General features: G+C 38.4%; 1 protein-coding gene and 1 pseudogene across 15 annotated transcripts in view; both read left to right on the top strand.

The window, feature by feature from the left end:
• DLGAP1 (DLG associated protein 1) overlaps positions 1–24,812 on the top strand; it is a 798,454-nt gene that overhangs the window by 484,936 nt on the left and 288,706 nt on the right. For 13 of the 15 annotated variants that reach the window (XM_025038576.1, XM_025038573.1, XM_025038572.1 and 10 more), the window contains one exon: positions 8,694–9,722. In XM_025038576.1, the coding sequence (XP_024894344.1) occupies positions 8,766–9,722 (957 nt within the window). In that variant the 5' untranslated portion in view covers positions 8,694–8,765. Of the gene's footprint in view, positions 1–8,693; positions 9,723–12,755; positions 14,568–24,812 lie in introns of those variants that run through there. The other 2 variants (XM_006920065.2, XM_015595679.2) reach the window with 2 other exon arrangements.
• Positions 16,285–16,403, top strand: LOC112469373 (annotated as a pseudogene).

Here is a 24,812-nt window from a genome sequence, read left to right as displayed (position 1 = left end):
GATGGTATCATCCAAGAGGAAAGCAGAGGTAGAAATGGAAGCATTAAAAAAGCCAAAAGAAAGATGAAATGTTAAGACTTGAACAAAATCTAGAGCAGGCATTGTATACCATTCTGAGAACCTCATCTTTGAAGAATGTGCTGTCCGAGTCTCTCTACACCTCCTAAATCGAGATGTCTTACACCCCTTAACTTCTGCACCTTCTAGATTTGTTTTGTTGTTGTTGTTGTTGTTGTTGTTGTTGTTATTTGTTTGTTTTAGGTGAGGCAATCCTAGGTTGACCTCACAGATTGCCAGGACCGTGTCAGCCTACAATCCCTTATTTTTTATTTTTTACACCTATATCACCTGGTTTTCCTATGTGGTCTCCCATCCAAGTACTAACCAGGCCCAACCCTGCTTAGCTTCCGAGATAGATTTGTTTTTTTCAAAGGCTTTTTCTAGGTGCATTATATATACAACATGTACCATATAATCTAGTGCTCGATCATATTCTAACTTGTATTATTCTCTGACTGTTTCATGTTTACGTGGTTATTTTCTCAACTAGTTTGTAAATTAAGTAAAGCCTCTCATTTCTATGTTTCCTTTAGCATAGGGGATATTTTAAGAGGAGGCTATATTTGTACCTCCTCTTGAGGGAGGAATAAGAATTTTCTCAGTGAACGAAAGTCAGTATTTGAGAGATCAGAAAACACAAGGGCATTGGAGAGCATGGCATACAGGGAAGAATGCAGAGTCCAGCATTGCTGGTGTAAAAAGTGGAGTGATGGGAGCTAAGATTGTCTTGTAGATGGGGGCCAGATCATAAAGATCTCTGCTTTGAGTCATATTCAAATGTTTAGATTATATCATAAATGTGTAGTGAGTCTGGGGAGAATTTAAAGGTAAAAAATGGCACAATCAGATAACAAAGATCATACTACAAACCATACTATTAGTATTATGGAAAATACTGCAGAGGGTGTGTGTGTGAGAGAGACGAGGAGAGAGAGAGAGAGAGAGAGTTAGAGGGGATAGTGGTTAAGAGTATGCTAGGCTCAAAATTTACTAACTGTATGATCTCAGGTAAGTTATTTAATCTTTAATAGTCTGTTTTTTAGCCAGAGAATAGTCCCTAGCATATATTGTTTGAGGATGAAACGAGATAATGCATTTAAAGTAGTCAACACGTGTCTGGTATATAGATGCTCAAAAATGCTTGTAATTATTATAGTTCCTACAGGCAGAAGGACCATTCCTTTTTTATTCACTTAGTATTTATTGGTTACTGCCTTTGTTTTTCTAACCAAGTCCAAATGAGAAATAATGAGTAGAGCCAAGAGCTTGCAATAGCTTGAACAGAAGCAGGAGAACCCACGATGCTATTTCTAATCAGCTTTGGGAGTGGAGCTGACGGTGAACACTGGGAATTTGTCATGGCACCAGTCTTATCCCCAGTGACACTCGATAGCCCCCATGTGAAAGGATAGAAGGAGATGGCATCTGTCTTTGATTTTACATTGTTCAGAATAGATGAGACAGAAGGATCACAAAATAGGAAGCTGAGGGTGATAACAAAGAATGTTTGTGCTGTGTCTCCTACGCTTATAAGTGAGACCCAAGGGGCTGAAGGAAGTGGAGAAGAGGGAAGAGTTGAGGAGCCAGAGAACAGAAGAAATGATCATGAATGCTATCCAAGAGCAGTGGAAGCCAAGAAAACTTGAGCAATTTAAAGTTGAAGATGAATAGTAAGAATCCTTAATTCTTTTTATAGTACCCAGTGCATGCAAGCAATAGTTATGCAATAAATAAATGTTAAATTAAATTCATATGTATTAATTTGATTTGAATTTATGTCCAGTACATTTAGAGAATATATTGACTACTGTCTTACAGGGAAACATCCTTGTCTGTCAAAACTAAATGCTTTTTAATCTAGGGACAATGAATGTCATCACATTTTCTTCTCTATCACAGCACAAGTGTTTTCAAAGAGTTTTGTAGAGAAGGATGTGTTTAAAATGTAAGATTGGATGTAGAAATCAAGAGGAGAATAAAAGGCTGGTTCCAAAATGTAAAAAAAAAAAAAAATCTATAAAGGAGTCTAATTGCTAGATAGGTGAACAGTAAGAATAGGACACTTTAAAAAGTATGTCAAGATGGAAGAAAAGGAAGGAGTGGTGTTTGAGGAATTGCAAGTCTAATTCTCATCAACAGCAGCCACTGCTAGAGCCACGTAAGGCTGAACTGACCTGTGGAAAAATACTCCACAGGGCACTGGAATAGCTAGCTGCAGATAATGTCCCTCTCCTCACTCCCTGTGTGCTATCTGATCACCTCTCTCTCAAGCATATAAGCACCGATGATAGTTTTGATAGAGTGAATGTTAAATTAAAGTGTGACTAGCTTTTTGGAGTCAATAAATACTTAATCTGGTAAAAGACAATTCTGATGGGGCTGCTCCTGAGACTGACTCATATTTGGCTCCTCTGGGACAATGAGCACTTAGATGGTGGTTCTGTTATGCTTGCAGTTGCCCCAGCTGGGCATGGGGTTCCCTTTATTTGGATGGGTATGTTTTTTGGGCCCACCATGATTCTGCCACAGATGACCACAGAGTCTCAGCTACTCTGGGCAAGGAGCTGGGCCTGACTAGACCTAAAAGATTCTTGAACAACTTCTCTCTTTCTTTCCATGGGGCTACATGGCACCTGGACCTGCTTCTCCCTGTGTGTTTACTGCTCTCTCTCTTCACGCATACTCTGCTGGGCCCTTGTTACTGCTGCCCCATAGTTTCAAATAGCTCTGGCTTCTTATGGTGCCAACACTGACCCTTCCTGTACTTGACCTCGCAGATAAGTGCACCAGGGTTCAGCAACTCTAGGAAATTTTTTATTTAAATTTCTGGGAACCAGTATCTGATTAACTCAGCTAAGCCTCTGCATGGATGCTCCTGAGTTAGGTCTTCAAATCCAGTTCAATAAGCTCAGAGGATATGATGATCACCTTCAATGTTCTTGTGGGTAGGGAAGAAATTTCCCAAAAGCAGGTGTCAGGTAAACAACTACCACAAAAGGGGCTCACTATAGCACTCAGTAAAGTAGATTTGTACAGCAAATTTGGTAAGAAAAACAACAGCTTTTAAAAGAAGGGAATTTATGAGAGAAAACTTTTGCTTCAGTTAAAAAAGCAAAAACAAAAGAAAACAAAAAAACTATAGTCTGACTGTGAAGCAAGTTGTCCAGAATGTGCCAGAACATGTTCATAAGACTATTCAGCTAGTTATGAGAGATGTAGATAAAAAATAACTCAGTTTTCATCAAAGGCTATTTTTACTGCTTCTTTTCAAGTTGTATTATTGTATTATCCTGATTGTCATTGTGCTTGCATTTTTCCATATTCCATCATGGCTGTCTTTATATCCCATTAATGATATTATTCTAGCCTCATTCCTATTTCTCCTAGATTAGTCAATGGCTTGCATGCATGTTTTCTATAACTTTTTTTTTTATTAGACTGATGTTTTTCACTCTTCTCTATGAAAATTATGCAAATGCCTCTTTTATACCCATAAGTAAGGGTGTCCCCTTGCCCACAGTTCCCTCTCAACAGCTGTTAGCCATGGCCAGTCAAGACAACCACATTCTCTTAGCAACTTCCAGGGGAATGGATCTGAACGTGTAGCTGAAATAATCAGACCCTCTCCTAGAAATCCGAACAAGAATAATACTACGGGAAGAGCATATCCAAGGTCACATATAGTCAGCACAGTCACCTGCCCATGTGTGTCAAACCAAAATAATATAATGAGGTTTTAGAATGTATTGCCTTGATTATCTCTACATAAAAATTCTTCCTAAGTCCTATGATATTTCACTCAACCAGCAATAGGTTCATACCAGTATTAATGATGATGACACTGTTTCTCAAGGCACACCATCCTCCATCTTTTTAGACTCAAAAACAGAAATAAAACTTTTTTAAAGCTTTGTTTGAAGACAAAGGCAATTGTAATTGTGCCACCTACTGTGACCAGATTGAAGGAGGTTTCGGTTGTTGTTCTGTTTTGTTTTTTGTACAATACCACCTTGGAAAGGGAAATGCTTCAAAAGGGCTTATTTATTGGAGCAGGTATTTACAAACAAAATCAAACTGCAGATAATTAGGATAGCAATTAATGTTAATGAAAAGCCAGAATACATTATGTATATATAAAATGGCTTAGCATTGTATCTTGAGTAATATAACTGATGTATTTCAGACTGTGCTATTCAAAGGTGTTCTAATGGTATTTGTATAATTTTAAGTATACAGTACATGAAATCTTCAATAGGGAAGCTTTAAAAAGTAAAAGAAAATGGCATTTAGCTATCTTTTGCAGCTAAAATTCAGAAGATCAGAAATATCTGAAAAGTGGGCCTTTGGCCAGTGTTAACTCACACTCTCACCCCTGTTAAGTTTTCTGTTTACTTTTACGATAAAGTGGAATAGCTTTGTTTTTTAGTAAAGTATTAATAAGAACCATTTCCTTATTTAAAATTTTTAAATTTAAAATCATAAGTTGTATATTCATATAGTTCTTCATTCTCAACCTCCATGGAATTGGGATTTATTATTAATAGAGGAAAAATTGCTGGTAAAAAATCTACATCCATATGACATAGAATTTTGTTCTGTCTAGTGCCATGTGTGTTTAAACTGTGGAAGAAACACACATGTGTAAGCAAGGATGCCTGAAATGGAGGGGCGGGGCATGGCCCCAGATGGCCAGGACATTCTCATCCTTTTATAGGGGTCCTCCTCCCTCTCTTTTGGTCTGCACTCATGAACTGCCCAAATATGAAATAATTGCTTCATTTAGATCTTCTTCCCTCTCCTCACTCCTAAACCTAGTCTCTAGCTACAAGCAGAGAAATATTTAGTACAAGTATGACTGTGTCACTATCTTGCTTAAATTGCTCTCATGGAGCACCACCACCTGCAAGGTAAAGTCGTATTTACTAAGATAGCTTACAATCTTCAGGATTTGGACCCGACTACCCATCTCGCTTAGGATTAGGTTCAGATTAAGCATTCAGAAAACAAAATAACAGTGGCATAGACTAAGATAAAGGTCTGTTTCTTCCCACATAAATAAGATGCAGAGGGACACATCCAGGGATGAAATGGTCCTCCACTGTGGCCAGGTCCTTCTATCTTGTGCTGTTTTCATCCTCTAACTGTAACTTCCAGCTCCTGTACAAGATCACTGCTCAGCCAGCCCTCAGGTCTGCAGTCCAGCCAGGGAAGGGCTAAAAAAGGGTATAACCTTCATTTTAGAGACATTTTCCAGAAATCGCACACGCCATTTCCAATTATATTCCATTATCCAGAATTAGTCACCTATGCACATCTAGGGAGACTGGAAAACAGTCATTGTTCTGGGACCACTTTATACTCTTCAGTAAGGGAATCTTTTCTTTCTCTTTAGTTGACTATTATAATTTAACCATAGGCAGGATGCATGAAAGGAAGCCATAAAGGCCACTTGACCCTGAAAATATTTGCAGAGAGTTCTTCTTCCTGATGTTTCCCCAAACCAGAGCACAGTGCTCTCTGTTCTCCCGAGCAGGGTTCCCCTACATTGTTCTTTCTAAAGCAAATCATGATTGTCTGTCACACCTCATTGAGTGAGAGTGAAGCCTTTCACGTGGCTCTTCTTTCTGCAAATAAAGAAAAATCAAGAACGGCAGCTCTAAATAAAGACATGCACAGAAATCAAAATGAAATAAGGACTTGCCAGCTTTGCAAGACTATTTTCCCCTTGTCAGCATCTTCTAATTTATGGTTTGTTTATTTTTTTCCTTGGATGTAATAAATTACCTACCCTGAGAATTTCCTTTACAGTGCTGGATCATTCTTGCTTTGGTCATCATCTGTACAGCAATGCTTCTGCTCCAGGTGTGGGAATTTTATAAAAACCAGGTGCATCTCATACTCAGAGCTCTTCTCATAGCCAATATAGTCAAAATTTCCAAGCCCCAAACCAAGATATGTTGTCTGACAGAACTGAACTTAGGAAGGTACCAAAACATAATTTTAAAGCCATAGTGAACAAGAACTGAGAGGTGGGATATTTAAACCAGGTGCATCTCATACTCAGAGCTCTTCTCATGGTAGCCAATATAGTCAAAATTTCCAAGCCCCAAACCAGGATATGTTGTCTGACAGAACTGAACTTAGGAAGGTACCAAAACATAATTTTAAAGCCATAGTGAACAAGAACTGAGAGGTGGGATATTTTTTGGTTGATTGCAGAGAGTCGAAAGTTGAGGGTTAACAGGTGGTGGCAGAAGGAGCACTCACCCACCTGTCTCTTGCCTCACTTTGAAAACCACTGGTCCCTGGAATGCCTTTGAGATGGTCTCTTCCTTCTTTGGCTCTGGCCCTTCCCTTGTCACACAATCATCTTTCTACTCAACAGCCATGACCTGAATCACAGCACAGACCACTTTGGGAATTTTTTCATTAATCTATTAATTTATTCAATAAATATTTTATCAAGATCCCACCATTAGCCAAGCACTTTTCTGGGCACTGGATGAGTAAAACATAGTCCCTACCCTCAAGGAGATCATAATTTAGTAGACTAATTTTGAAAGAGTCTGGTAATTAAAACCTCCCATCAGTTTTTTTGAGCAATTAATTTTTTGAGCAGAAACTGAGAAACTAGAAGGAAGAAAGGAGCTTCTTAAGCACTGAGATTTTCGGAGTTCCATACAGTACATACAGTACATCTTATGGAATAGACAGGACCTGATCTTTCAAAAGTCCATGTTTTTCTTCATTAGGCTACATGTGTGTTTTATTTTGTTGCTATTGTTGTTGTTTTTAATTAAATCATTTATCTCTCCCTCTCTGAATATCTTAAATGACATTTTTGATATTTTGGAAAGTCACACTGGCTTTTCAGGACAACTCTCTTTTTTGAGATATAATTGACATATAAGATTATATTAGTTTCATGTGTGTGACATACTGATTGAATGTTTGTTATACAGTTGACCCTTAATGCGTGGGGTTAGGAATGTGGACCCTCGTACAATCAGAAATCCACATATAACTTTTGACTCCCCAAAAACCTAATTACAGTTGGCACTTTGCATCTGCAGTTTCAACCCAACTGTGGATTGAAAACAATATTTTCAATCCACCATTGGGCATCCAAGATTAGGAAACTGTAGTTGGGAATATGCAAAAATACTATTTTCCATCCACAGTTGGTTGAATCCACAGATTTGAAACCCGTGGATACAAAAGGCCAACTGTATTTATTGAAAAATATCCACGTATAAGTGGACCCATGCAGTTTAAACCCATGTTGTTCAAGAGTCAACTGTATTATGAAATGATTGTTATTATAAGTCTATTTAACATCTATAGTTAAAATTTTTTTCTTGTGATGATAGCTTTTAAGATCTACTCTCAGGAAAATTTGTCATATGGCAATTATTGTATTGTGGGAAGCTTTAAAAAATTAGATTGTCAGTAAGAACTCTGGGTCAGCTACTGAAGAACGCACTCTGTTAGAAGAGGAAAATACTCTGCCTACTGTTACTAAAGCCTGAGGAGACCTGGGTTCAGAATAAAATGCGTTCCCATGGGTGGATCTGCAGGAGGTGCTTCTCTCCGAGGCTGAGCTGACCCTCAGGCCTAGGTGCTTCATGTCCTCAGAGACATTTCAAGGGCATTTCCTTTGGCCATCTTGCCATCATTTGTGAATATTTAACCAGAAACCTTTAAACCAAGAAGAGTAGATATCATGATATTCAGACCAGTGAACTCAAGCTGGTGATTTCATCTGTTTGTTCTTCATCTGCTCTCGGTTTGTTGAAGGGAGGCTTTTGACCCTCTGATGACAGAAATACAGGGGCAGATTTTCTCTAAAGCTTTGATATGTTTGCCACACCATTACTCTTTTCAACTCTGATTACCGTGGTGGGATTGCTTGGGTGCTGTAATTGTTACCACAGAATTCTAGCGAGAAAGCATGTGACAGAAGATAGATACATCCTCAAGTCACAAGGACAAAGTACAAGTAGCCTCTTGTTTTGTTTTGCTTTGTCTCACTCACATTTATGGAGTGTTAACTGTATGTCTACATGATTGGCCAGTGCTAGGGAGGGGGATATACAGGTGACTAACAGGTAGGCTGGTCTGCAAGGAACTGAAACTACCCTGGAAATCACCAGACAATTTTGGAGTGGAGAGACAGATGAAGGGGAAGTACAGAGTGGAACTAGATCTCTCTGCAAAGGGGAATCAGCAAAGGTATTCCAGAGAAACCGAGTCCTTCTGGTATGCTAGCTTTATGATTAACATACAATTAAGGATAAAACCAGAAAAGCAAGGGAAAAATGCAATCAGTTATTAAAATCATGGACAGAGAGGTGAGTCTCTTTCGAATAATTTTAAAACACTTTAACATTTTTATAGTTTTATTTTTCAGATTTACCGGCTTTCACCCAGACCATCTCCCCATTACTGACTGGAGTTGGCTTTTCCACCCTACAGAGGTGGCAAAGTTTTTCCAACAATGCAGTAAAGGTGCTCTTAGGGACAGTGATGAGTTCCACCAGAAAACAAACACAGTAGCAGACAGCACAGCAAAAGAGAACAATATTTATAAAGGGACGTGTTAACCATTTTCCTCCTCTTGTTCATTCCTCCAGGTCTTTGCAGGAGACGGGCCTGGAACCTAACCCCGGGGTGTCCATGACCCCCTCAGTTGCACTCCGTCAGCTATGAAAGGGTTATCAGGCAGCCGCAGCCATCACCACGGAGTCACCTGTGATTCCGCCTGTGACTCTCTGTCGCACCACTCGGACCGCAAGCCATACCTGCTGAGCCCGGTGGAGCACCACCCTGCGGACCACCCTTACTACACTCAGCGTAACTCGTTCCAGGCCGAGTGTGTGGGCCCCTTCAGCGACCCACTAGCCAGCAGCACCTTCCCGCGCAGGCACTACAACTCACAGCAGGAGCTGAAGGACGAGTGCGCCCTAGTGCCCCGCACCCTGGCCACCAAGGTTAATCGCATCCCCCCCAACCTCCTGGACCAGTTTGAGAGGCAGCTGCCACTCAACCGGGATGGCTATCACACGCTGCAGTACAAGCGCACGGCCATGGAGCACCGCAGTGACAGCCCGGGCCGCATTCGCCATCTGGTCCACTCTGTCCAAAAGCTCTTCACCAAGTCGCACTCACTGGAGGGGCCATCCAAGGGCAGTGTCAATGGGGGCAAAGCCAGCCCGGATGAGACACAGACCATGAGGTATGGCAAGCGAAGCAAAAGCAAGGAGCGGCGCGCTGAGCCCAAGGCCCGGCCCAACACCTCCCCTGGCTGGTGGAGCTCCGACGACAACCTAGACGGCGACATGTGCATCTACCACGCCCCCTCGGGAGTGATGACCATGGGCAGGTGCCCTGACCGCTCGGCCTCGCAGTACTTCATGGAGACCTACAATACCATCAGCGAGCAGGCGGTCAAGGCCTCCCGAAGTAACAACGATGTTAAGTGCTCCACCTGTGCCAACCTGCCCGTCAACCTGGATGCTCCTCTCCTGAAGAAAAGCGCCTGGTCCTCCACTCTGACAGTGAGCCGAGCCCGGGAGGTGTACCAGAAAGCCTCAGTTAACATGGATCAGGCCATGGTGAAGTCTGAGTCGTGTCAACAAGAACGTTCCTGCCAGTATCTTCAGGTACCATTTATGTTGGGTGATGGATGTTTTAGAAATTGTACCTGCTAATCATGTGGTATCTTCTCCGAGTTCTAATGTTGACTCTACTATGAATTGTCTACATGAACTTGAGCAAATTGTTTAACAGGTCTATGGCTAAGCGTTTCTATCAGGAAACAAACCTACTACCAATTTCATCTAGTTATCCTGAGATACTAGATATTAAAAGTACTTTGAAAAGCACGCCTACATAAAGGCGAGGCAAAGAGTGTTTTGTGTTCTTTTGTCTGAGGGATCATAGGATAGAGAGGAGAGGAAAGGGGAGTCTACACAGAATTTTAAAATAAATCCACCTTTTTAAAAAGCCAACAATGACATTCGGAATTTTGGAAAGATTTTAATTAGATCTATCCAGAGTTCTTTTTTCGTTTTTGACTTTTTTTAAGTTGTAAAATTCTACCTGAAGTTATTAGTTTGAGAAAATCAATCTACAGCTTCACCATTGCTATTGTCACACCAACACCAACACTAACCACACTCCCACCCAAAGCCCCTACTCCCCCAGAGTGCAGGGAATGCCTTGAGCCCTGAGAAGATAGAGATCAAGCCAAGTCGAGGACCTGACAAGCACAGCTGCAGAGACCCAGGACAACAGAGAAGAGAAGGAAAAGAAGGGGGAAGCATCCACACAATAAAATATAGTGTGTCAGTGTGTAAATCCCACACACATGCAGAACCAAAGCAGGCCGCTCCTCCCCTACCACAGTCTCCTTGTTTTCCCTACTGCCCTCTAATCTACTTAAGGGAAAAGTCTTTTTCTTCCCTACATCTTCCCTCTAGTATTGTCATTTTCCCCAAGATACAATCCTTTATAAAAAATTACCCTGATATTCTTCCTTTTCAGTGTTTTTTCTCTGTCTTCTCCTGCTATCCCCATCTTACAAAAAAAAAAAAAAAAAGTACTGTACTATGAAAGCATGACATAATCATTTCCCACTCTCATCTTAAAAAGAAATGCTGGGTGGGTTGGGGGCGGGCGGGAACCCTTCCATTGAGAAGTTTATCTTTCGCTCTCTTTGAATTCCTCCTGACAAAACTGGCTCCCTGGAAGTGCCTCCACCAAACCCTGAGAATATTCTAGGCTGGCAGTCAATGGGCGAGGACAGTGCCAGAGCCCATCTCCAAAGTTCAGAAGAAGCCACCAATGTGTGGATAGTTTTCACAAACAACACACAATTACATGCAATATTTCCCACTGAAAGTGGTATTGCCCAATTTACTATAAGGTTGCTACATGCATTAATTAAGTCATCAAGAACTATTAACAGAATTTGAAAGCTAAAGGTATTAATTAATCCACACTCCTCATTTAGCATATAAAAAAGTAAAGTCAAAGAAAGGTAAAAGTTTGATGGCAGAGGTGGACTAGAACTCAAGTCACTTAATTTATAGAAATGACCATTATAAGGGTTACAACTGAAAGCTTTAGAAATTCCTTAAGCACGTAAATCTCATCCACCACTAAGAATAAAGTATTTTGATAAGAATATCTGTCATGAAGAAAGACTGGGTAATGAGACAGAAGCTCTAGAATAGAATATTTGGTCTATTAAGATTCTATGACTAGTGGCAAAAACAGAACAAATTAAAAAAAAAACGCCTGGACTTTAATAAGTAGTGATAAGATTAGATAAAAAAATACCAGATTAAAAAAGGGTACTCTACATGGATCTGAGGTCAGCCTTTGTTGCTAACGAAATGCTTGCATAATTACCTACATTCTTCCTACCTTAAATTTATTTCTCCTTCCTTTTTATACCTTTATGAAGTAAAAAGCTCAAGTAATGGTGAAAAGTGGAAGGATAAGGAAAGAAAGAAGGAAACTGATTAATTAAAAATCTACTATGTACTGGATGCTATAGCAGACATTTTCACATTTGTTATCACCTTTAATCCTCATAATAATCCTGAAAGCTAGATATAATAATACTCTATTTTTACGAGAAATGAAACCAAAACTTAGAAATATTAAGTGATTTAAAGCCATGTGACCAGTAAGTTGTAGAACTGAGATTTAGATTTAGATCTATTTGACGCAAAATAGCTCTTTTTTATACACCCCATTACAACCCAGGAATCAAGGGCATGAAAATGATGAGCAAGGAGAAAAAAATATTTAAAGTAAACATATTATTAAAGTTCTTCAGTAAATGAGAATGAAGCTTAAAGATTTAAGTGTGGAATTTATTAAAGTAGCATTATTGGAAATTTCCTTTTCAAATTAGTTACCTTATTTTAAGCCAGTTTTTAAAATGAAATATTGAAACTTACGGAAAGATATAAAGAAAAAAACTCATTTATATATCATACAACTAGAGAAATGAAACATTAATTACAACGAATCATACATGTACCTTCCTCAATCCCATTTTCCTACATTCCTCCTGCAAGTAATAACTTATCTGACTTTGATACTCAAAGCACCTCTGTTTTTAATTCTAAAGTTATTGAAGATTGAAAACAAATTAATACTTTTTATCCTATATCGGGAAATAACCCAAAACCAACTCCTTAAATATAAACTGAGCTCAAAATTATACCTTTCTTAACAAATGTTGATATTTATTGAGCTCCTATTCTGTGCAAGGTTTTCAAACTGAAAAAAATATTCTATATTTCGATGTGGGGAGATAGTATATAGTGAATAAACTAAACGTAGAACAGTGTGTTACTCTCAACCAGTGCTGAGGTCGAAGAGTCCCTCTAAAGAAAGGGGAGAGGGAGCTGCACATTCACAAGGGAGGCAGCGAAGGGGGAAACTCCTGAGAACTGAACGTTCTCTTCAGCTCCCTTCTTGCTCAATAGGAAAGAGAGAACCTGCCATCTGTGGAAGCGCCTCTCAGAAAGATAGTTGTAGCCCGCCCCTGCAAGCTCCCATGGGATCATTTCATTTATAAGCTCATCCTTAGAAGCAAATTTGGAGAAATAGAAAGAGGGTTTTTTTTTTTTTTAGTTATATCGCTTTAATTACCAACCAATATTAAAATTATATTTACATATGTGTTCAACTTCAATGTCAGAGTTTAGTGGACAAAGCATTAAACTTTAAATAAGAGATTCTGTATTCTATTTCCTGTTTGGCTTGAAATCATCATTTTAACTCTCTTTGTCTCCTTCCTCTGCTACAAAATGAGATGCTTGTTCTAAAGGCTTGTGATCTCAGTCCACATCTTTAAACTACTAAGTTACATATATGGAGTACTAATTAGAGCAATTTTCAAGAGCCTGTAGCTCTCACTTAATAAATGCCTACCAAAAGTGATTGTCCTTTCAATGTTATCTAATTTGCTCTTTAAAACTCTAGGAGGTATTTTACAGTTGAAGAAACTGAGATTTAGTAAATTAAGTTAAGTAACTTGCCCAAGGACAAACAGCTAGTACATGGCAACATGGTGAGTCGAAACTGATTCATCTACCTGCAAAGCCTGGATTCTTTCCCTTTACCAAGCCCAATCTCTACCCCTTTCAAACATAAAGCAGAGAGGGGAAGCAGTATGTATCAAATATGTATTACATGCCAGAAACCGTAGAGTATCTCATTTAGTACCCAAACAACTTTGTAAAGTAAGTATTACTATTTACTCCAGCTTATAGATGACAAAACTGAAGCACAAACAATTAAATCATTTGCCCAGGAATGTATAGGGAGTAAGTAGAAAAGCTAAGACTTGATCCCAGATTGGTTGGAATCACTAATGTGCTTCAGAAATAGAAATAAGTATGGGTTTTTCTTTTCATTTTATTACCTGTTTTATTCTGTAGCAAATGCATGTGTTCACTTGACCTCAAATGACCAATCTTAGACAAGCAATGAGATGACCGATAGGTCCCTAATTTGATTCAAGACTGAACAAAGGTTAAATTCATTGTCACCAATAATAGAATCTAAATAGTAGCAAAGTTCTGATTCTCCCTTTGTAGAATTATCACTTAGAATTAATTTAACATTGGCCATTGCCACAATAATATAGAAAAGGAGAGGTCTGTAGATATTTGGTCTCCACCTGACATTGATTTAGAAATAAAATACTACAGCTTGAAATCATTGCAAGTTCCAATTAATATAGTCAATTGTTGATAAATGTTCTCTCACAGGTTGTTTGTAGTTAATTTAAAAAAAAGACTCTTTTTTCCCCCCAATATTGTTATTTTTAAATGTCAAGAATCAGATGTCTGCTGTGTGGAACTGTTGTACTGCTGCCAGTGACTGTATTGGGGTTTGGAGCAGGGACATGGATTTGAAGACATTAAAACTGTTTAATTCTCAGTGGAGATGTGGTTGGCTTTTATACATTTGGAATAGAACATTTATGGCACATCTCAGGGTAAGTGCTAATAGTTAAGTAAATAAAATAGGCATGAGATGAAAGGAGTAAAAGGAGGTTTTGTTGTGGTTTTGTTTTTGCTTTAAAAAGCAAGATTCTTGGTTCTGTATGTGCCTCTTTATGTAAATGTTATGTGTTGAGTGCCTGGCATATAAAGCCATTCAGAAGAGCAAGATTTTAGATTTCCAACTGTTCACCTAGAAAACAAAATCCCTTCAAATTATGTATTTTGCATTCATTCAGCAGCAGAAACAGGAAAAGGGAAACAAAACGCTCTCCGGTAGAAGTAGAGAGAGACACGGGGGGGGGAGAGAGAGAGAGAGAAAGAGAGAGAGAGAGAGAGAGCAAGACAGACCCGAGAAAGAAAGCACTCACAGAGATGAAATTTTAGGAGAGCAAAATGATCGACCTTTTTAAAGCTGAGTGGGTTTCTTCAGTTTGTGTGCAAGTTTCAAGAAATGGACGGACTGACCAGGTTTGGGTACAACCCTTTTATTACTTTGTATTTGGTGATAGTGTATTGTTGGTTTGGGTGGATTTTGGGGGGAGAGGGAGGTTAGTTTTGTTATTTTATTCTCTAAACTATGGCTAGAAAGACTGAAACAGCTAACTGATTTGTGTACAGATGATAAGAAAACAGGTTCGACATCGGATACCTACAAATCTTTGTCCCCACAGGGGCTTCATAAAATCTTTAATTGACACAGATGATCTAAGGTAGTAGGTGCTCTTAGAGGACATTATGTGACTGAAATGTGATCATTTTCTATGACAAGAATCCTGAATGTTTACTGTTTCTTTGCAAAAATTAAAATTTTGGGATGGTTGGGTTTCTTTTCTTTTTTTTTTTTTTCTTTTGTTTTTTGTTTTTTTGGTCTATCAGTTAAGTAAGACTCCACAAAAGATTACTAAAAAAATCATTTATAATAAGCATAAAAACAGGATTTTGTTTTCAATGCAGGTACAACTATTTGTCAAAATTTTCTTCAAGATTATTTCAGTCTTTGCCCAGTGGGGTTTTTCTCCCCTGGCTGAGATTTTCTTTCCTCTTGTTGTAGAACAATTTAAATTATACTGAATTGGTTAAACTACTTTATGTGAAATGTATAGCAGTGCTGAGAAATTCTGCTAGTGACTTTGGTAACTGCAATGTTTCCTTATTGCCTTTTCTAAAACCACATCAACCACATTGATTGATGCTTTTCTTTATTTTTAATTTAAATTGCCTTAATATTCCAGGAAGGAATGTCAAGATTCTTGAATGTATTTCCTATTTGGCTTGCACAGTCTTTTCCCTATTTTTCACTGATCTTAGTAGGGATATCCCTCTTCATTGATAGAAAACTGAGGTTACTCCTGCCTGATGCTAACTCTGAATGTAAATTCAGTGATCAGCAGCAGAATCCTTTAATTCTCTCCCTGGTTCTCAATTGCCCATTTCCAACTAATGGAGAGTGGTAGAGGAGACAATTGACAAAACACTATGAGAAAGCAGGGATCCAGAAAGACTCAGTGGTAGTAAAAGGAAGATCAAAAAGAAAAGGAAATAAAAAAGAAATAAGAAATTCTTCTTGGAAGTTCTTAAAGAAACTTTATTATTCTTGGTCTACAATATATTATTCTAAAGACTTTTTCAGCAACACCAAAAGTGTTTGGTTAGCCACAATCAAAGGTTTCATAATAGATGCTTTCTGATCACCCAGAGTCCAATCTACTAATGGAAGGCATAACATTGGTAAGCACAGAATAAAAGAGAAAAATTAGCCGTGGGTCTCTCAGTGGCTAGTGGACTTTATTTCTCCTTTCCCCATTCTCCTTAGATAGCAGTTTGCTTGGCTAAAAATTAAATACAGTAACTCAAGATAATCATTTGCCATTCTGTGGAGAAAGATCCATTTATAATCTCTGGTCCATTTGAGATCATGGCTTTGCATGACTTTATACAATAGTGATTTGTGAATGGTAAAACTCATTGGATTTTTGTTTGAGATTTTAAAGGAGCCGCTAAAAAATACATGCTGTATTACCAAGCTGGTTTTGATTTGGCGATTAGATTAGGTTTTCCACCATTTTCATTTCAGGTTCAAAGGTAGCAGTCTCTCTTGGTAGATTCTTGTGTTTATCAATGTGGAGCTGAATCATGGGGAAATTCTAGCTTTATAGATCTAAGTGGTAAAATTAAAAACTTCATATGGTTTGGCTACAGCCATGCCACCCTGAACAAGCCCAATCCCGTTTGATTTCGGAAGATAAGCAGGGTCAGTCCTGGTTAGTACTTGGATGGGAGACCACCTAGGAAGACCAGGTGCTATAGGCATAAAAAAATAAAAAATAAAGGATTGTAAGCTGACAAGGTCCTTGTAACCTGTGAAGTCAACCAAAGGTTGCCTTGTCTAAAAAAAAGAAAGAAAGAAAGAAAAGAGAAAGAAAGAAAGAAAAGAAAAAAAATAATTGGCCTTTTCAGTTAAAACCAAGTTACTATTAATGACATCCATGATCTCATTATGATTTGTATTACTCATCTGGAATTTTGAACTCATAGCTTTTCTCATTGGATAAAAATAAAAATGCATGTGCAACTTCACATCTAGAGCTTATTTATCTTCTTAAGACCATCTTGCCTCATTCCACACAAGCCTTCCACTCTAGTAAATGCCATTTAGTAAATGCCATTATGGCACAGGGAAAAATTTTTTACTTTATTTTTGTAAATGAATAAGCATTTTTATAAATTCTTTGACTGAAACCACAGTTGGAGGGGGTGCTTTAATTTTTTCAATGAATCATTTATTCTCCTTTAACTCAGTCCTCTCTGTAGCTAAAAGGTAAAGATATTAAAAAAAAATGAATGAATTACTATTATATAATTAACAGAGGCAAAAGAGAGAATGTAGTGTAAGGAGAGGCAGATCATTTCGCTTTTTCAGTTACTTTTGACCAATTTCTTATTTTTACTGTTTTTTAATTTATTTTATTATTTGTTTATTTTAATTATTTTATTTAATTATTCACCAAGGAAACAATGAGGCCAAGGAAAGACCTCATCTGATTATCTGGTCTTTTAAATGTAGGAATGTATAGCACTACCTCTAAAAACTGGGATTTTTTTTTTTTTCATTTGCTAAAGTTTAACAGTATTCCCTGCCTTGTTTGAATCATTGAATATTAGAGCAATGATTCCTTAACTTTGTGTACATAAGAATCAGCTTGAGAGTGTCTATAAAATGAGTATTTCTGGCATCAATCCCAGGCATTATGATTCTGTAGATCTGGGGTGATTCCAAAACAGAGATCAATCTAAGAGGCGTATTTTAACCCAATTCTAGGGAACTTTCAGACTAAATTTATCATTTTATTTACTGAAGGGGGCAGTAGAGCCTAACAGATGAAAACTCGGGCTTCAGGAGCTCTGCCAGCTTCAATATTGCTGCTGACTTCTGACATGACTTTGGGCTCCCTCTACTTAGAACTTCCATTTCTATATCTGCAAAATAAGCATAATGATACAAGCCTTGTGTTTGTTCGGCTCTTAGAAAAAAATTTAATTTCAAATTTCAGAAATTGTTGAAAAATAATGTGAAATAATGTTTTTAGTTTACAAATCCTTGGAGGTTAACATGCTTCACTGCCTCTTCATGTGTTTCATGTACCACATCACCTTTTATTTATGTTTTGCTTGATCTAATTTTTATTAAACCAGGGTTAGGATGAACACATCTGATATTGTGGTAAAAAAAAAGTCCTCTCACACTGTCTGATGACGATAGGTCTTCATCGCAGTGTAGATTTAAGGCTTCTTTGTCCCATGTGCCAACTAAACACATAAAGCTTTTGTCTACAGGTAAAACAATTACAAAGGATAGTTCTTTTGATAGCTCAGTATCAGTGGCTCAGGTTTTCCCACACCTTGATATTTGTTGATGGAACATGATTCTCCGGCCTCTTCAAGCTTTTGTTTCTTCAGATAAAACTTTCTTTTGTTTTGTACTTTAAGTTCTGTCAAGACTCTGCTGCCTTATTGCAAGCAGCTTTGGTAAGTCAACAAGACAAGTTTCATTAATAGCAACAGTTATAGGGCTTATCTACAAGGCGACTGTGTCTACTCTTCATCGCTTCCTTTATTGGCTCATCCAGGTTCTCTGAGGAGTGTTTCCACCATGGCAACTTTCATATGTGGGAGTTCTTCCGCCATTGCTAGCAAATAAAAATAGGCCCTTGTCCATCACTCCTCTTCACTCTTGCCCAAAGTCCGTGATTAGTCTCCTCCACTCTGCGAAGCTAGGTACATTATACTTATAAAGCTGTAGAAATTCAAACAAAGCAAAGGAACATTGAAGCCACTTCTCTCTCAGGACCTCTCTTCTCCACAGGAGTATGGATAGCTCAGACTTTCTCAGGCAGCCATCTCCTTCTGGTAGTCTAAAGACTCCCTATCTCATCTGCTTCCCTATTGCCACCAAAATGACAAAAACAAAACCCATCAGAATTCATGGGAAGAATGAACTACAATTTAATCAAATTATGATTCTTAATTATGAAAACTTGAACAAATGATTTGCCATTTTTGTGATAAAAGTACAAGTGAGTAAAGATGAAGATCCTCCTGTGGGTACAGTGAGACTCCTGTTAGATCACCCAGGGCATGCAGCCCACACTTAGAAGGCCACCTGCTAGCCCAGGTTGTGCTATGGGCATCCGTCTGACTGGCGGCCCCTCCAGCAGTAAATAGGTACAGAGAGACACTCTTACAGGACTTTTCCTTTAAATTCTCTTAAAGGGGGGGACTTTATTTCTTCTCTTCTTAATAACTAGTGGATGTTTAACAGGCTTTTCCATAACTCAGGGGGTGTCAGTGTAAGTAACTTTCATTTGTTTGCAAATGAATGCTGAGGTTTCTGAAAATGACTCCCATGTAAAAATCTTTCCCCCATAACACTCCTCCAGCCTTCTCGTTGACTTTAGATAGTTTCCTGTTCTCCCACCTCTTGGAAGTATTCCATGGCACGCTGAGCAGACACTTTTAGTCAAAAACACCTATAAATAGCTGATTTTCCTGCTTGCTGCCTTCTCTCAAAGGCTTTCACAAAGAAGGTGAAACTAACTCACCAGAAACAGGAACTCTTTGTGAGGTGTGTGTGGTGAGGCTTATGAAAAATCAGATCCATAGGCCAAAAATTGTTGTGTAGGTCACTTTGCCATGTTTGATTTATGCAATCACTGCACAGAAAAAGAAACATTTTATTTCATTCCAGATGATCTCATTAACTAAACAATCAATCAAAAATGTCTCAGATGAGCTTTCATGCTTCTTTAAAAATTCATGTTTTTACTTCCATGCTGCTTTAAAAAAAAAAAAAAATCCCAATGCCAACTGTGATTTATTAGATTTTGTTGGTAAATCTAGATAACCAATTCCTGTAGCTGTTCCATAATAGCAATTTTGAAACTCTTTTCTCAAAACTGCTTGCTTACAGAGAGGTTTTACTGTCCCGCCTGCCTTCTCTTTGTCTCCTCTGCCCCACCCATCATCGACACCACCAAATCTCCCAGATTGCTATTATGGAACTCCCCAGAAGACTGGACACATGCTAAGCAAGACCTTAGTATCACCCTTCACTGATCTTACTGAAATCAAACTTAGAAATCAGATATGTGAAACCTGTAATATTCCCCGCTACTTCCACCTCCCATTCCCTGCGTATTGAGCAAAAAAGAACTATGCTAAGCAGTACTTTCTCCTTTTCCTTTTTCCCTCTTCTCTTTCTTTCCCCTTACTTTCTAGGTAGATGCTTTATAATATAAGTTGGAATGGGAGACCATCCCCAAATCATAAGTTTGTAGGTAAGGAAACTAAGGCCTGGAAAGATTCCCTGGCATTCCCATGGTTCCTCAGTTGTGGAGTCGTGCAGAAGCAAGGACCGTAGGAAGTCTTCCTCTTACCCCATCTGTGAGCATTCCTCAGTCATGGAGCACAAGGCATTCATTTATCTGGGTGTTCTGAATGCTCAAAAATCCTACCTCCTGCCCACTTCCTGCTTTTCCCATTCTAGGTGCTAGGTCTAGTTTGGTTGTGGCTTAGTCTACTGTAGTTTCTAGAGAGTGCATCTTGTTACGCCTTTCTTCTTTGTGAACTCCCAGTGAACACGTAGTCGATATAAGAAGGTATTAGAAAGGATTCAAAGGTCAGTTAGCCGAGTACTTTTTATACTTTTTAAAAATTTTATTTTATTATTAGTTTCAAGTATAGAGCACATTGGTTAGACATTTATGTATTTTATCCCCCTATTCACTTCTTCTCTCAGTTTCAAGTATAGAGTACATTGGTTAGACATTTATGTATTTTATCCCCCTAATCACTTCTTCTCTCCTATGGTTTTCCATCTAGCCATTACATTAATGCTAACTGCATTCCCTATGCCATGCTCCCCATCCCTGTGGCCATCTATCAACTACTAATTTGTACTTCTACAGCCCTTTACCACCTACTCCTAACACTCCAACCCCCTTTCTAATCGTGGAATTTCTTGTTCATCTACAATTTAAAACAAACTATTCATATTGAAGCAAGAGTAGGATGATTCAAATGCAAACATCCTCTTCTCCCCATTCCCTGCCCTTTATCCAAGTTTTCCTGAAGGGAGGTCCCCAAAGCCCAATTTGAAAACTATTGCCTATGCCGTCTCCATTAAGCAGGTCTAAGCTGTCAAAGAAAGAGTTTAATGATGGTGGCCTGGATAGTCTGTATCGACTCTTGATAAGCCCACTCTTGATAAATCAGACAAATCAGAAAACCCTGATAAAGTCGAAAAAATGTTCAGTAACAATCCCACCAACGTTGGTAAGTTCAATGTGCAGCTCTCCCAGGCTGCAGTCCTGGTGCCCTCTCTTTTGTGGAATGACAACAACTGAACATGGGCGCCCAGAGTTTCTGATTGACTCACACTGTAAAATCATTTCTTGGCTTTAACAGTCAGTTCTTTCATCATCTCCATACCGTCTCCCATAACTGTGACCCAGAGAAAGAGATTCGCTTTTCTAAGAACACACAGGCCCTTTGATCTCCAGTCTAGCGTTCTTTCCACAGCACCACACCGAACATCTCATTCCATCACCTGCTGGATGCCCTCTCCTGTGATAATGAATAATGGCAGTAAGAAGAAAATGAAGAAGAACGAGTAGGAAAGGGAGAAATAGAACTATAATTTATTGAGAAAATTCTATGCCTAAACATATATTGTCCTTATTTCTGAAAGTTGCTAAATGCTGCCCATACCCTCTTTTTATACAAAATGGAAGTAATTAATTTGATCAAGATCATACTGCTATTAAGTGACAGAATAGAGATTTAAATCCTGATCAGTCCAATTCCAAATCTGTTCACTTTCCACCATATCATGTTGCCTCTGCTTTGTAAATATTTCTTTGATCTTTTCCTGAAGGAATGTTTCTTGATGAAAATTTATTTTAATAACAATTTTTAAAAATTATTAAGTATGGATAAAAATCAGATTTTATATCCATGCTTATGTGAACCTAAGTTTAGTTTAGAGAGTGGCCATGTTAGAAAGCAAGTTATATATGAGATTCATTTGCAAAGTCAGTTATATAAAATGTTAAAGTGTAGTAGAACAATATTATTTTATGAAACTGGAAAATCATATCTCAACCTATGAAAGAACCATTGCTCAAGGCTACTTTTGCTTCTTTATTTGTTTCAATGAGAAGCAATAACACTGACCCCTTGAGAATGCCAACCTGATTGTAGTTACATTGTTAAAATACTACAAGGTTATATCCAAATAAATGCTGTCTTCCCATTTACTGTCCTTTGCTTGTATTAACTAGAGGATGTTTGCTTCTGAATAAAGTAATTTCACTGAAATGATAAGGAAGAAAATTAGGAATCCCCAAAAACAATTCCTCTAAATCAAATCAAATTCCTCTAAATTTTGTCCTTTTGAGAGATGCGATAGTTATCTCTCAGGCATATTGTGAGCCAGAATTATGCTTGGTGCATGAGCACCATATGACCCAGATTGTTAACTAAATATTGTGGAAGTTCATCAATATTACTATTTCTTAAATTATTACTCCAAGTCTGAAGGAAAAGCTATGTTTCCCTAAAGGTCTACCTTTAAAATGTTTCTTAATTACCTTATAAAAGTATAACTGAATTGAGTCATATAATATCCAGGACAGAGCATTCATGTGTGTCAGCTTAGAGGGGGCTGCCTATATCCAATGTATAAAAAGTGCTATTAGATAACGGTAATAGAGTTTAAACTAAATTTCGATGATAAATAACCATACAGAATAGTTGGACTTTTTAAATCTATCAGGATAAAAGGTGCCATATTTAGTTATAAACTTGGAAGTCAATATAGCCTTTATTATCCTGTTTCTCAGCTTATTTTGTATTTTTCCTCATGTAAATGTATCTCATTCTGTGTTCTAGCAAGCCCTTATTAAATGCCTCCCTCCTTTGTTTAAACCTAGATGAAGTTAATTTAATGGATACAGTCTTAATATGTTCCATAGACTTCACTTTCTCTTGGTTCAATATTTTATAAAATATTGCCATTTATAAGAATAAAATGTTAATTATTTACTTAACAGGGACTTGTAAATGACCAAGAAATGAAAGAATTCACTAAAATTAAACCATGCCAATTTAATCTCATGTTTTTGAAGGTTTTATTAGATTAATGAATGAATAGAATGTAACAATGTATTTCTTAGCTTCAATCAGTAAAGAAGCCACTCAATTATCATAATATGTAGCCCCTTTGCATCATCTAGATCATGAGTGCAGAATAAAAAATGCTGTTCAGTGGTTTAATAGAACTGCCATCCTCAACAAGTCTTTCATTCAACCAAGATCTATTTAGCACCTGTTTGATCCAGACTGAACTCCAGAAGTGACTAGATAAAAGTGGGAAAGGGCCAAAGACCAGTTTAGGGAATGGAACAGACAGATGGGGTTGCCAATCACCCAACTAGTGAGATTAAGTAAATGGAGGACAGGATTGAGTCTCTCATTGACAAGATTATATGTAACTTTTTTTTTTTCCTAAAATAATCAAGTTTCCCAAAGATGGAAGATAAGGTCTAGCCTGGTGGCCGAGCATAAGCAATTCAACAATCTGAGTAGATTTGTAAGGACAAGCAATGGTGTGAGGATGAGAAAGAGCAGAGACAGACAACTCAGAGGACATAGGAGGCATCAGACTCCAGACTGCAAACCCCGGATGCAGGAGGACTGCCTGGGCCCTAGAGGAAAAATTTGGACAGAAGACTGAGTACTACTGGTGAGAGAAAGTATCCTCACGTTTACACAGCATAGTGGGTTCACCAGCAGGCCAGCAAGATGAGATCTCCTGGATTCTATGGATGGAGGCAACAACACTGAACTCAGAGAATGGTGATGCAGCTAGGGCCACCCTTGGAGACCTAAAAGTTCATAGGCGTGAGAAGAGCAGAAAGGGCAAGTCCAGAGATAACTCCCAGGAATAATAAGTGGGTTTATTATTTCACCAAAACCTAACTGCATCTCCATATCATACACCCAAGAATGGAGCTATTAGATCAGAAAGATGTCCTATCAAAGGCATCAGATGTCATGTAAGGTGAGAGCTTCTTGTTATTAAAAATATGAAGTGAAAGGCTGGATAAACATGTCAAGGATAGAGCAAAAGAAATTTCCCTATTTAGTGAAATGAGAGTGGATGGCCCTGTGGGTTTCTTTTAAATCAAGTAGTCTAATTCTGTGTTGTCCAATATGGTAGCCCCTAGCCTCATGTGGCTATTTAACTTTATATTAACTAAAGTTAAATAAAAAATAAAATTCAGCTCCTCAGTCACAGTAGCCACATTTTAGTGCTCAGTAGCCATGTATGGCTGGTGCTTACCTTATTGGATGACAGATATAAAACATTCCCATCACCACAGAAAGCTCTATTAGACAGCAGTCCTCTTGTTTGGGTTTTTTGGCGGGGGGAGTGCCCATTTTAATATATTGATTTCTACTAGATTTGAGTTTTGTCCTGAGCAGGCAACATCTTGTTGTGATGTCCCAGTGCTTAGAGATTTCAGAGCTGGCCAGTATTTCTCTGCATGTCCACATGGGCACAGAGAGGCACAGTGAGAGTAAGGGCTGCCCTGTGTGAGTGCCTGTTCCTCTACTTACTCACTAGGTGGCATTAAGTAAATCACTGTATCACTCTTAACTTCCATTTCCTCATTTTCAGAAAGACTTACCTTATGGAGTTATTTTGAGGAGTAAGTTCTATAAAGTGTATAGCTTTCAATAAGGACAACCAGCTTTTCAATAGAAACGCAAGGATTGGCCTGGGATTTTGACCAGACTCTCACCCAGCGTTTATCAGTCACTCGTTAAGCGTGAGACATTGTGCTGGATGTGGATCACTGTTTCCCTTGATCTGCTCATCGGCCCTGGCGCTGTCCCCTTCAGGAGCTCTGCTCCGCTACTGCTCTGTATTTTGTACCTGACTCGCCATTAGCCAACCAGGCAGTACGTAGAATAATATTTCCATTCACTACCTTTGTCTTGGACATTAATCTTTATCTGTGATTCTCTTCCGCATTTATGAAAGTCGGCAAAACTTTTACTAACATTTATTTGTAAATTACAATGTTTTGGCACCTCTAGGAGCTGAATCTGGGTGCAAATGAACTCAGAAGTTGGCAATGCATAGTAATTTCTGCT

This window comes from Pteropus alecto, unplaced genomic scaffold (genome assembly GCF_000325575.1).
Source record: "Pteropus alecto unplaced genomic scaffold, ASM32557v1 scaffold146, whole genome shotgun sequence".
NCBI lineage: Eukaryota > Metazoa > Chordata > Mammalia > Chiroptera > Pteropodidae > Pteropus > Pteropus alecto.
The sequence above is the reverse complement of the archived record's forward strand: the minus strand, read 5'-3'. Positions and strand labels throughout refer to the sequence as shown.